The sequence below is a fragment of the Mesoplodon mirus genome, assembly GCF_964341445.2.
Source record: "Mesoplodon mirus genome assembly, chromosome: 11".
Lineage (NCBI taxonomy): Eukaryota > Metazoa > Chordata > Mammalia > Artiodactyla > Ziphiidae > Mesoplodon > Mesoplodon mirus.
In genome coordinates this window covers 34720356-34734445 of record NC_138987.1, presented here as the reverse complement: position 1 = coordinate 34734445, position 14090 = coordinate 34720356, and the positions used below count along the sequence as shown (strand labels likewise).

Genomic DNA, 14090 nt, shown 5'->3' with positions numbered 1-14090 from the left:
TGAGAGATCTCTCATGTAAGCCAGGCAAAGAAAAAACTGGTATATTGTTTTCTAGATTTGAATAACCCAAAAGGAATAGATTCTTTTTTTTCTCCCTGCTGTGTAAGGAATCCAGGAGAATTTGGGATTTTTCCTGAACTTTGTCTGTACTTTTGCCTGAGTTCTGGTCCCAGCTTTGCCCCAACTGGCTATGTGACTTTGGGCAGTCTCTCTCCTGCTCTGGGCCTCAGTCTCCCATCTGTAACCCAAGGAAACGAGGCCAACTGATCCCCCAGGACCTACTGACTCTCACATTCTCAGATTCCAGGGATGGAAATTCGTTATCTCCTATCCTCCTCAGCATCTTGTCCTGGGTGTCCTGTAACTTAGCCTCAAAACCTGTTTCGGTTTCACCCAAATATACCATTTCAGAATTGCATGAGAGCCAGGAAAAAACAGCCAGCCAGGGATGAGCTGGGAATTAGGAGAAGGAACATCTGGCCTGACCTTGCTTTTCAAACTTTGCTTTCAGAACAGACGAGGGGCTGGCGGTCCACCATCCCACATCCTTCTCCATTCAGGTCTAACCAGCATTCACATCCCAGCATCATTATCTTTCTTAGCATCACAACATCCTTGGGAATCATATCCATTTTGCAGATGGGCAAAGTGAGGTTGAAGGTGCTTGGCCTGTTCAAAGAGCTAGGACATATGTGGGGGAGTGGGGATTTAGAACCAGTTCTGAATATCTCTGTCCAATATTCTATGCCATATCAGTGCTGGTCCTCGTGACGGTCCTTTCTGCCAATTTAAGAGAAAACTATGTGTAGGTGCTCGGCCTCTGGGCCCATGCTGTCTGGGTTCAAATCCCAGCCCAGCCACTTGCTAGCTGTGTGATTTGGGTTGATTCAAGTAACTACTCTGGGCCTCAGTTTTCTCAACTCTGAACTGAGGATAACAACAGTTCTTATCTCATAGGATCGTCAGAGGATTACATTTGTTCATGTGTGACGTGTGTAGAACAGTGGCACAGAAGAATTGCTGTATACATGTTTGTTAACTACTTTTTTAACAGAGGCTAGGTTGTATTCATCCTTGTATCCCCAGTAGCTAGCCCATACCCAACCCAAAGCAGGCACTTAATAAATATCTGTAGCTTGAGTGTGAAGTCCAGCCCCCTGTGCTCTGCTTGCTCTCTGCCCTTCACCCGCTGTGACCTTGACCATCACCTCTCCATACCTAGGTTCCAGTGTCTGACAAACGGGGTGCACAGTTTTATCCTAAGACCTGCTTGGGCTCGTTGTGAAAATTAAGCGGCTGCAGACACAACATTGCCTTGGGAAATGTACAAGGAGTCTGAACGTGGGCATAGTTTATTAAATTTTTATGCCAGAAATGAGAATGGAGAAACTCTAGAAAGGTTAGATGCAATGAGCCGCCTGACCTCCTGATGCCAGCTGCACTTCTTGTGGCTGGGAAAGAGGGAGGTGGCTTTAAAGGAGGTGGAGCAGAGGGCGCTGGAGGGAAAAGCGTGGCTGGTCCAGGTGATTCCAGTGAGACGTGTGTCTCTCCCACACCCCCATCCTCACTAAGTCACTTATCGGACAGTTCCACCCCGAGCTCGGGTCCCCCCGAGACCCCAGCTCATGCCTTTGGACCTCCCTCCCATTTTTATTTGCAACCAATATGCTACAGCTCAGAAGCAACCTACACGGTGAAGGGAAACCAGGCCAGATCCTGGCCTGCTTCCCTGCCTCCCTAACTGCCCAACTCAGATCTTAAAGCACTAACTCAACTCTTCCATCAGACCCAACCGATACTTACTGAGTAGCAACCCCGTGCTGGGCAGTGGGGGAAGCAAAGTGGAATTAGACCCAACCCTCAGAGGCACCACTTCTTGGCCGGGTGCCCCTGAGCCCCGACTATAAAGCCCTCATCTATAAACTGGGCACCACAACACAACACATAGCTCACTGGGATTTTGTGAGGATTCTGTGACATGATGTACGGCAGCGTGAAGTGCAGTGCCCAGCGCACAGTAAGTGCTCAGTAAACAGCGGCTGCAACACTGTTTCTATTCTACCTGCATGATGTTTACAGCTCTGTGATTTATACACAAACACACAGTAATACCAGGCAGAGGCCAGGAGGTGCAGACGAGATCTTCAGAGAGGGAGACAGTGGGCACCCGTGCGCATCTGGAGACCACGGGCAGGGCTGCCACAGGCCAGGAGGGCAGGTGGAGGGAGGTCCAGGCGGGGCCTTGGTATCAATCCACAAAGGCACTAAGGCTGGGAAGTTTAGGGCATGTTTAGAAAGGGGCAAGAAGGTAGGTTTGCTGAGGGTGGGAGGGGAGAGAGAATTATTACCAGGGTGAGTAACGTGCGCCCGGCCCGATGCTGGACTCTGCACCCATGTCACCTCATTTGACCTTAGGATGACAGAGGACATAGATGCAGATGCAGAAAGAGCAGCTCCAGTGCCCAAGGTGACATGGATTCAAACCCAGGTCTGTCTGCCAGCACAGTCCAGGCTCAGGCCAACCTGGTGAAAGTCTGGAAATCAGGGCAGAACAAAACAGGGGGGCAAGAGATGAAATGGGCAATGAGAACAGATCACCCGAGGCAGGGGGGCCCACACCTCATGCTTTTGAGGTGGGAAGATGCAGACACGCCCCCTCCCCGCTTCCCCCCGCAAACACAGTACTTTATCCAGAGGGCGACAGGAAGGATGGGTGTGATGGTGCCTCATAAACAGCGGGATGGGAAGAAGAGCCCTTCGTGGGCCCAGTATTTTCTCTTTTAGACTCTCTGCTTTGCTGCCCACTCCCTCTAAAGGCCAAAGAGGCTGAGCCCTGTCCACCAGCTGGAGGATGCCTTCAACTCCCGGTAGGACTTGGGACAAGTCACAGAACTTCTCTGACCTTCAGGTGCCCGCTCTTTAAAATCAGGGGTCAGATAACTGGCTGATCACTGGGGTCCCTTCCAGCCCTGGGACTCTCCATGTGCCCCAGTGCATACATCTCTAGACAGAGGACCAGGTTGGCATCTAGGCTCAGCTATGTGACCTTGAATAATGATAGCAATGACATCTAACTTCATGGAGTCCTCTTTGTGCCAGGCACTGAGCTTAGCATTTTACTCATTTAATCTTCCCAGCTTCTTTGAGGATACTATTACTATCCCCATTTTATAGATGAGAACACTGAGTCTCAGAGAGGCTAAGAGTTTGCCTAGGAAGAAACAAGGTCAAGATCTGAGTTCAGGTCTGTCCAGATCCAAAGCACATGCCCTGTGCTGCCTGCTTCATTCATTCATCCATTCATTCAAAGTCAAAGAGCCTCTACTGGAGATGATTTTATTTATTGACTTATTGATTGCTTCTCTGTCTCTCCCACTGGGTTGGATGTCATGTCCACAAGGGCAGGAACTTTGTTTTGTTCAGCTCTGACTCCAGCACCTAGAATAGGGCCTGGCACATAGTAGGGGCACAAGGAAAGTTTGATGAATGAATGTGTCCAGTTCTGGGGATGCAATGATGAGGAAGTATGGTGTATAGGGAGAGGTCCACAGACTAAGAGTGGAGACCCACTTGGGCTGGGGCTTGCAGGTGCTAGCGGATTCTAGAACCAGGGATACTGCCTCTGTCTCTAGCTGCTTGCCCTTCTGAAGGTGAGTGATATTTACCAGGTCCTTTAGGATCACAGGTTGATGGGAGTGGGTAGAAAGACAAAGTTCTCATAACAGCCCTTTGCTTTCCCACTTCTGGGCAGCTACTTCCAGGAAGCTCAAAGACTTTTATAGATGTGGTCGACTGATTCTCGATGGCCACCCTTGAAAGCCTGGTGTAGAGCTGGTAAAGGGGGGATTTAAAGCAGAAAAGGAGGGAGAAGGTGATCAAAGGTGGAAGGTGCCCCCAAACCCAGGGATCAGTAACAGGTGAGACTAGTAAGTAGCAGGTTCTCTCTCAAGTAACTGTCCTTCCCCATGGCGGGTCTCCAACAGCACCTGGCATCAGAATCACGGACGGCTTTTCACGACACAGATGGCTGGGCCCCATCCCCAGAGTTTCTGACTCCTTAAGTCCGGGGTGGGGCCCAAGCGTTTGCATTTCTACAAAGTTCCCATGTGGTGCTCATGGTCCGGGGACAACACTTTGAGAACCACTGCCTTATAATCATCCTAGAAAATAGATGCCATCCCTCTTCCAGTTTGTAGTTGAGGAAACTGAGGCACTGAGCAGTTAAGGAACATGCCCAGGGTCCCTCAGTAGCAGAGCCAAAATTGAGACTCAGAGGTCCTAGCAGGACCCTCTGCCACCCTGCATGTGTCCACAGCCTGGGTTCTCCATACCCAATACCTGCCCGCATGGACCATGCAGGCTGCTGGGAATAGCGGGTACCATCCGTGTGGCACTTCCTTCCGTCCTCACAAGAGCATCACAAGACATGCCCTCACTGTACAGACAAGGAAACTGAGGCTCAGGGAAGTGGGGTGACTTGCCCAGGATCACACAGCTACTCAGCATTGGGGCGCTGCTTCAAACCTTGACATTCTCTGCCCCGCCATGCTATCGACAGGAACTGCGTACCCCGCATATACACATGCACACACGCAATCCTAGTTAGTTTTCCTGAAACCTGATCCCAGTGGCAGAGCCTGTTTCCTGTGCTTCAAGCCTGTTCCAACTCAAGAGCCTGTGGTTTGCTTTTGTTTCCGTGGCTGAAAAATTTAGTCATAATGATTGCCTGACCCTTGCAGTCGTTTCCGCATGCCTAAAGGCATTTGCTTTTTCTGCTTCCTTCTGGCAAAAATCTGTTCTCTTTTATCCTTAAGTAGCATGTTTAACGTGGGAGGCAGGAGGGAGGGAGTAAGCCCTCGGGCTGAAACTCCTGAAGTCAGGCAGAAAATACAACCTGTAGAGTGCCGCTACCAGCAGTGTGAATGGCCAAGGCTTCTCCTCTCTCTGGACATCCCTGTCCTCATCCCAAAGCAGGATTAAAAATAACCACCTTCAAAGGTTGTTGCAAGAATTGTGAGTGTTCTGGAAATGGTTCATTTCTTCTTGTTTTGTGTGCTTTCTCTTGTAAGCTACCTCAAAACCCTTTGGAAATAGTGGAATACCCACTCTCAAAGGAAATGAAATGGAGTCTAAGATGGGAAGAAACTGAGAGGGATAAAAGGAGAGTCATGCCTGCCTCCCTGTAATTCCAGCCCTCCAGCCCCTATGGGGTTTGATTTCCAAGCAAGGCAGGATAGGCACATCGGGGCCAGCCCGCAGCCCTGATGGCAGAGCCCCAAGTCATGCAGTGTTTTGTCCTATTTCATTACATCCTCATCCCAGCCCAGTATGGTCTGGGGGACAGAGTCTGTGGTCCCCAGTGAGAGATGTGGAAAGTGAGGCCCAGCAGACGTGAAGTGCCAAAGTCACACAGCAAGCCCTTGGCCAAATGGAACCTAGGTCTACTGAGTCTACCACTCCCTCCACCAGGCTGAGCTGGGACATTCAAGTTATAAATGGTTTCTGTACTTAGCAAGATGCTCGTTTTTATTCCCGTGTGGACTCTCCCTAACTCCCCACCTTATGCTGCACTAGATAAGATTTAGCCAAAGGAGGGAAAGCAGCACTCCTTATATAACTGCCCTCCTGAGAAAAGGAGCAGTAGTGAGGGCAGAAAGAAGACCCTCCTTCTCCATTTATCCCTCTCCTGCCTCTGGAGGTTACAGCATGATTCAAGAACCCAGGGCTGTTCAACTCCAAGCTCTGAGAAAGAGACACATCCTGCCACAAGCCAGGCCTGAGTTACAATCTTCCTGGCTGAGTGACTCTCGGCCTCAGTTTCCCTGTAAGTAAAATGGGGATAACACAGCTGGCAAGGATGAAATGGGGCAGCTCGCAGGGCGGTGCCTAGCACAGAGTGTGCCCCCAGGACTGTTTACCGGCTCCTTGCGGCCGTCCGGCTAGACCCCAAATGACCCAGCCTCCCTGTTCTCTGGGGTGGGAAGGTGATCCCTGTTTGCAATACCAATTTATAAGAAACCCAGCCTGGGAGCTATTTAGAAGTGAGGTGATAAAGCGGAGGCCGGTGTCTTCATCTTGGTCATCACGACAGAGGGGAGGAGAGAGTCTTCCAGGCGCTGACTCAAAGTTCATCTCATTTTCACCTCGGGCTATCAGCAGCGATGCTCTCACCTGTCAATAGCTTCTAATTTGGTCCAATTCCCACAGTGCCTGGAACGGGGACAGACCTCATTAGGCTAATTTCAGTTTCTTAAGGGAAAGGAGAGGAGTGAGTCCGCCCATCCTCTGACCCTTTCCCTGCTGCTCCCCAGCCCCAGCCCCACCCCTTGTCTCTTCCTGATTGAATGATGAAGATACCAGGGAGCTGGCCCCAGGGGCCTCAGGTGAGGCTTCTTTGGCAAAGGTAGAGTTGTACCTGCATTTTTATAGGAGGAAGGACTCTGGATCCCGCCCCCCTCTACCCAGGAACATTCTCCCTCACACCTCAACAGTAAGACTTGATTTAACTGTGCTCCCTCTGTGTGCCAGGCACCACTGTACCTCGTGTAGTCCTCACTGTTGCCGTATGAGGAGATACTCTCATTGTCCCCATTTTACAGACGTAGAAACTGAGGGGCAGAGACTGACTGTCCGTGGGCAGGCATGTTAGGGATGGAATCCTAACTCGGATGGGATAGACAGTGTCAGAAACTTGCTCTTTGGGCATCCCGTGTCCTCTGTCTGTTTACATCTTCCTGTCTTAGTTTTGGGATTTTTGTGGCTATTGTTATTATTTCAAAGCTCCAGCCTGTGCCAGTTGTGCTGAGGATATCCAAGGAACTAACATTTATAAGCCATCTCCTATGTGCCAGGCATCTTTCTGTATTTTCTCATCTGGTCTTCCCAATAGCTGTGCACGTCGGCGTTATCATATCCATTTTACACATGAGAAAGTTGAAGCTCAGAGAGGTCAGGTGATGATCTAAGGCCACCCAGCCAGAAAGTGATGGAACAAGATTCAGATCCAACTCCAGGATTACTGCAACGTTGTCGGCAGGTGCCAGGCAGGACAGGAAACGGTGGGGGATGGCAAAAACAAGGCCAAGAAATAAAGGTTACAGTGCCATTGGTGGCATCCTCCCCCTGTGCTGGGCAGCAGCCAGGCATTTCATGGACTTGGTTTTAAAGTGGCTGGAGCAGCAATCCCACTACTGGGCATATACCCTGAGAAAACCATAATTCAAAAAGAGTCATGTACCACAATGTTCATTGCAACTCTATTTACAATAGCCAGGACATGGAAGCAACCCAAGTGTCCATCGACAGATGAATGGATAAAGAAGATGTGGCACATATATACAATGGAATATTACTCAGCCATAAAAGGAAACGAAATTGAGATATTTGTAGTGAGGTGGATGGACCTAGAGTCTGTCATACAGAGTGAGGTAAGTCAGAAAGAGAAAAACGAATACCATATGCTAACACATATATATGGAATCTTTAAAAAAAATCGTTCTGATGAACCTAGGGGCAGGACAGGAATAAAGACACAGATGTAGGGAATGGGCTTGAGGACATGGGGAGGGGGAAAGGTAAGCTGGGACAAAGTGAGAGAGTGGCATGGACATATACCCACTACCAAATGTAAAATAGATAGCTAGTGGGAAGCAGCCGCATAGCAAAGGGAAATCAGCTCGGTGCTTTGTGACCACCTAGAGGGGTGGGATAGGGAGGGTGGGAGGGAGACGCCAGAGGGAGGAGATATGGGGATATATGTATATATATAGCTGATTCACTTTGTTATAAAGCAGAAACTAACACACCATTGTAAAGCAATTAAACGTCAGTAAAGATGTTAAAAATAAATAAATAAAGTGGCTGGAGCTAAAGAAGCATCTTGATAATAACAGCTACCAAATGCTGCATGCTGGCTATGGATCAGGCCGGCGACAAGGGATGTAGTGCTGGTTCCTCTGAACAACCCAAGGAGGCCCACTTTACAGATGAGGAAACAGGCACAGTCAGGTGAAGTATCTAGTCCCAGGTCACCGAAGCAAGAAATGGGAGTTGAGGGTTGACTCCCAGCTCCCTTGCTCCAAACTCCGGAGGAGAGCTAGAAAGGCATGTTCTAGACCCGAGGCTGCACAGATAAGAAAACAGAGACGTGGAAGTGTGAGGTGTCTTGTCCAGGGACACGAGTGAAGAGCAGAACCAAGACCAGAGCCCCATCCTCTGATGCCCATTCTCCATCCCGGCATCCTACCGCTAAATCACTTGACCTAGACTTTACAGGGTCTTTGTATGTTTGCTCATTTGCTTTTCTCTCAGGAGAGACCTGGATGTTTTAGAGGAGACTTTTTTTGATAGGAGGGCATTAGTTAATTGGCTGGTTCCTGAGCTCTGCCCCAAGAGGTGTACAAAAGGTACAAAAGAGGTGACTCCTGCCTTCAGTTTGTCTCCAAAGTGCCCTGCTCCAGGTTCTGGGTGGACAAAATTAGAATCCTGTGTTCTTTTCAGAAAGCCAGGGCATGTGCCACTGTGACACCCGGCTGCTTCACAGTGGATCTCAGGGGTCTGTTTTTAGAGGCTTTTGAAAACCCCACAGGTCCAAAACCTCTCCCATAGTCAGGCTCCAAAATGTCTGACCTGCCACCGCTGGAGAGTCCCTTGGTTGGTGTCCCTTGGTCCCCTTCATGCTGACTGTCCCAAATGCCATCTGGTGTGAAGGTGATGGTCAGGCTCTTTGCTGAGGTGCAGCCAAGAATCCGTAACTTCTAGGGAGAGGATTGGGGGGAGGGGGAAGGTAGATGGAAGTCAGGAAACAGTAAGGACCAACTTCCCCTCTTGCCAATCACTCCATGAGCTGGTGTTGGTGGACGGACTCATGTCTCCTTTTTCCCAGGACAGAGCAACTCAGTGCCCAAGGACAGGCTTTACTGGCTCTGGCCAGTTTTCCAGATCAAATGGCAGGTTAAAGCTGGAGAGAGTTCATGCTTCCACCCGATCTGGGATGCTAGCGCCATCAGGAACGGCCTCTCCACCTTGATGTAGGGGGTGTTCATGGGATCTCAGGCCAACTCCTGCCCCTGCCCCTTCTTTTCTGCGTGACCCTGCCACTTGACCTCTCCAGGCCTCCACTTCCCCATCTATAGAATGGGAATCATCCCACTCACCTCCCGGGGCTTAATTATATGCAGTAAGTCGGTACTTTTTGAACCTTGAGAAGGACTCATGAGCCATGCCATCCATTCATCCATCTGTCCAGACATCTGTCCACCCACTTGACATTTGTTTATGGGCACCTGCTGGGGGCCAGGTGTGTTCTATTGCTAGGAGAGCGGTGAAAAGTGCCCCCTGCCCTCCTGGAGTTTATGTTCTGGTAGGGGGAAACTGACAAAAAGTAAGTACGTACATAAATAAGATCATTCTCAGAGAGTGCTAAGTACCATGAAGTAATAAAAAACGGCTAATATGACAGTCATGGGGGTGGTGATACTTGAGCTGACTCCTGTGTCACTCTAGACCTAGGTCAAGGTAGATCGGAAACCTCCAGGGTAAAGAGGGAAGTTTGAATCACGTCCGCTGTGTGATCTTGGTCACGCTACTTGACTCTTGGGCCTCAGTTTCCCGATGTGTAAAACGCAGACAAAAGCATCTCTCCCATGGAGGAAGTGATTCTTGAAAATAAGAATTTTTTAATTCTATAAAAATCGGCAATACTAATCAAAGTACTAACGATAAAAGACATCTCAAAAAAACCACCTGGCTTAGTGAGGTTCTGAAGGATCAGAGGAGCTCGTGGCTGAGAAAGCGGATGCTTTGACATCTGGCCCGTGAGAGGTATTCTTAATGTTTCGTGTTCCGGTTGCACTCCTGTCACTGTGATCATTCAGCCAGTGATTCCGAGGGTTTTCAGGGCCAACAGGAGAACCCTTCCCCTCTCCCACCTTGAGTCGATACCCAGGCCCTTACATCCAGGCCACCTGCCTTTCCTGGCCTCAGGGACTACTTGGGGACAGGAGAGAGTGGTGTCCATTTCCCAGGTCAAACCCCAGAAAGGTGAGGAGCCCTCCACCTGGCGGGGGTCAGTGGCAGGTCATTTCCATGATGATAGCACATGTTGGTTTGGGCGGTTTTTGTTTTTTCTCTTTGTAATTTTTAAATACTTCTAGCTGTGTTGACGGACAAGGTCTAACAATAGTACAGCAAGTTCCATATCCCCCTCGCCCAGCATCTCCTAATGCTAACGTTTCACATAACCATGTGCATTGAAGAAATTACACTGGGAGGTTCTTACAGTATGTGCTTCATACTAAGCCTGGGGAGGGTGGGACATACCTCAGGGGAGCCCCAGATACCTCTTGTGGCCTTTCTTTTCTTCTTTTTTTAACATCTTTATTGGAGTATAATTGCTTTACAATGGTGTGTTAGTTTCTGATTTATAACAAAGTGAATCAGTTATACATATACATATGTTCCCATATCTCTTCCCTCTTGCGTCTCCCTCCCTCCCACCCTCCCTATCCCACTCCTCTAGGTGGTCACAAAGCACCGAGCTGATCTCCCTGTGCTATGCGGCTGTTTCCCACTAGCTATCTATTTTACGTTTGGTAGTGTATATATGTCCATGACACTCTCTCACTTTGTCACAGCTTACCCTTCCCCCTCCCCGTATCCTCAAGTCCATTCTCTATAGGTCTGTGTCTTTATTCCCGTCTTACCCCTAGGCTCTTCATGACCTTTTTTTTTTTCCTTAGATTCCATATATATGTGTTAGCATATGGTATTTGTTTTTCTCTTTCTGACTTACTTCACTCTGTATGACAGACTCTAGGTCCATCCACCTCACTACCAATAACTCAATTTCATTTCCTTTTATGGCTGAGTAATATTCCATTGTATATATGTGCCACATCTTCTTTATCCATTCATCCGATGATGGACACTTAGGTTGCTTCCATGTCCTGGCTATTGTAAATAGAGCTGCAGTGAACGTTTTGGTACATGACTCTTCACATTCAGTTTTTCGTTTGTCTCTCACTAGGAGTTGTTACCGCCCCCTTTCTTCACTGCACGGGCAGATGGGGGAGCAGATGCCCAGAGGGGGACCTTTCCCAGCAAACATGGCCAGGCTGGGCCTCGAAGCCTAGCTCTTGATCCCCACCTGCGCTGTCCCCACATCACAACACTGCATTTCCAGAGGCGATGGTGACTTACCTGATGCCCCCCAGTGTTTGGCAGGCTGGGGACCTGGCATCTCCAGGAGAGGGTGGCAAACTCCTTCTGTCCTCTGTTGTCCCCTGGAGAGAAAAACAACAGAGAAGACTCTCCTAAAATAAATCTTCCAAATAAAGGTCTCAGAAGACCTGGCTAGTGAGCAGCACCCCTTCTAACCAGCACACGAGGGCCCCACAGTTGAGAGGACATGGAAAGGGGTGCAGAGGGGTTCCCAATGCGGGCTGAGGCCTCCTGTGCACCAGCACTTCTCTTCTGACTGTCTCTGGATCAAGAAGCAAAGCCGACTTTCCTTCCTTTTACAGATGATGCTAGTGAGGCTCAGAGAGGCTAGGCGCCTTGTCTGAGGTCACACAGCCCGTCAGGGGAAGAGCCAGATTCAGGGGCCCAGGCCTCTTTAGCTGAGCTCGTCCTATCACACAAGAGGCCAGCCCAGCACGGCTATTGGGTCTTTCCTAAATACACCCCATTGCATCCTGCCCTCTGAGCCTTGACCCCTCCATCTGCTTTCTTCTATGGGAATCCTGCATCTTACAGACCTGTATCAGAAGCCACCTTTCCTCTGAAGGTTTTCCTGATCCCTTAAATAGAAGGCACCTCTTCTCCTGTGAATGAGAAGTCTCTGTGCCTCTCACGTCTTTTCACAAACACATGTGGTCCCCTCGGTGTCAGCTGTGGAGCCAGGAAGTGGGATGGAGGGAACAAAGCCAGTGGGGCTGCAGCCTTATGGTCCAATGGGGGAGGCAGACAGCAAGTGAATAAGCAAGAAAATACTCAGAAGTATTTCGAGAGTGGTGAGTGCTGGGAATATAATAAATAAGGATGAGAGCAAAGAGGATCGCAGTAGGGGTGGGTCACTGCTTGTGCCAGAGTGGTCAGAGAAGGCCCCTTGAGGGGTGACGTTTAAGCTGAGACCAGATAAGTGAGAAGGAGCTGGCTGTGAGGCAGCCTGGAAAGTGTACCAGGCAGTGAGAATGGCAGGTGCAAATATCCTGCGGTGTGAATGCCCTAGGCGTGCTTGAGATTCAGAGAAAAGGCCAGCAGCACAGAGCATTTCCTGATATCATCTTGTTCCAGAAGCTCCTGGGGTGCAGGGACCATCTCCGGCTCCCCTGTGTCTCCCCTCACCTGGTTGGGACATCCTTTTGTTCATTTTTGTGGAGTTGGATTCAATAGAAGGACATCTGATCAACCCCTGGTGCTGACACCAGTCTCTGACCTCCTTAGTTAATATTAAGGCTAAGCAGAGCAGATGGACACTGCTGGGGAGATGGGCGGGGGGCACTGTGGCTTGCAGGCAAGCCCACACGGAGGGGTCTGGACCGCAGAGCTTGAATCCTCAGCCACTTACAACCTGGACACTCTGAAAAGTCACTTCTCCTCCCTGAGCCTCAGTTTTCCCCTCTGTAAAATGGGGATAATAACTCCCAGATCCCTGAGTGTTCACGAAGATTAATGAGGAGACAGAGACCAGCTCTTTCTGAGCACCTGGGCGCACTCACCCCTCTGAGCTGAAGTCACGGCTCCAGGGTCTGGCTCCATCCCCCAGATGAGGAGGAACACACAGTGGTTCCTGGCTGCTCACCAGATCCCTTTCCCCGGATCTTCTAAATCAGAAAGTTTAGGACAAGGGGACTCTATATCTTCTTAGATCCTGCTGGTGACCCTCATGGGCTAAGACAAGTGGCTGTGAAAGAGCTCAGGGTCCGAAGTCAGACACACCTGGGTCTGAAGCCTGGCTCTGCTTCTTACTAGCTGTGTGACGTCGTAGACATTGCTGGACTCTGAGCCTCAGTTTCCTCATTTGTGGAAGGGGAATAATGATAAAATGCACAATATGGGATTATTGTCAGAGTCAGATAAGATACTGGATATAAAGCCCTTAGAAAAGGGACAGAAAACCATCATCACCACTATTATTACAGTTATTATTACTAATAAGTTGTGGGTGACATGACATCGTGAAGCGAAAGATATGGTAGGCTCATCATTTCCCATCTCACTTCATTCATTCACTCATTCACTCATTCATTCATCCCCACGCTCACTTGCTCCATCACTTCAGCTTTCCCTTCTGCAGCAGATTCGAGAATCAAGAGAAAACACCAGTGGGGGGTGCGGGGGCCACAGTCAGGTCCTGGCCAGTCTCTGCTGCACGGACCACCTCTGACTCACCTCTGTCATTTTCTTTTGCAGAATTCTCTGCTCTGGTGGCTGAAAGCTAAGAGGCTCTGACTGCCCAGGTCTTGTCCTTCTCTGCCCCAAACACCCGATCTCAGCCCCACTTGCTGCCCTCCTGCCTTTCTGTTCAGTTTGTTTATGTTATTTTTACTACCCCTGTCCCTTGTGGCCCTTGAAGGACACCATTCTTCTGGAAAATGATGGAGAAACAATAAAGGCTGTAACCAATCAGATTCTGCTGCTTAAGAGAAACCAGACCTGGTGGGGTGTGGCTCCTGCCTCGGCCTTCCAGGCACACCTGCACGGGGATGGGGCAGGATACAGACAGAAAAGATGAAATAGAAGGGAAATTTACTGAGCCCCTCCTTGGCCTTTGGCACGTGGGTTGCCCATTCATCCTTGAAACCACCCATAAGGTAGGTGATGAAACTCTGTTTTACAGGTGCAAAGACTGAGTCCTGGAGAAAGTGATGTGTCTAAGCCCACACAGCTGGGACTTGTGGATGGTTGGATGGATGGATGGATGGATGGACAGATGGATACTCATTAATACTCTTTTTGTTGCAAATGATAGAAACCCAACTCAAAGTAACTTAAGAAAAAAAGGAAGAGAAAACAAAGACTTGGTTATGTTCCTGAATAGTCCAGGGGTAGATCTTCAGGAACAGCTGGATCAAGGAACTTAAGTGATT

General features: G+C 49.4%; 1 protein-coding gene across 2 annotated transcripts in view; it reads left to right on the top strand.

Moving 5' to 3' along the window:
- The window catches only part of PVALB (parvalbumin), a 74934-nt gene extending 61370 nt beyond the window's left edge, over nt 1-13564 (top strand). For both annotated transcript variants that reach the window (XM_082636159.1, XM_082636160.1), the window contains one exon: nt 13414-13564. In XM_082636159.1, coding sequence (XP_082492285.1) covers nt 13414-13442 — 29 coding nt within the window. In that variant the 3' untranslated portion in view covers nt 13443-13564. The remainder of the gene's footprint in view (nt 1-13413) is intronic.
- Nucleotides 13565-14090: the final 526 nt, after the last annotated feature.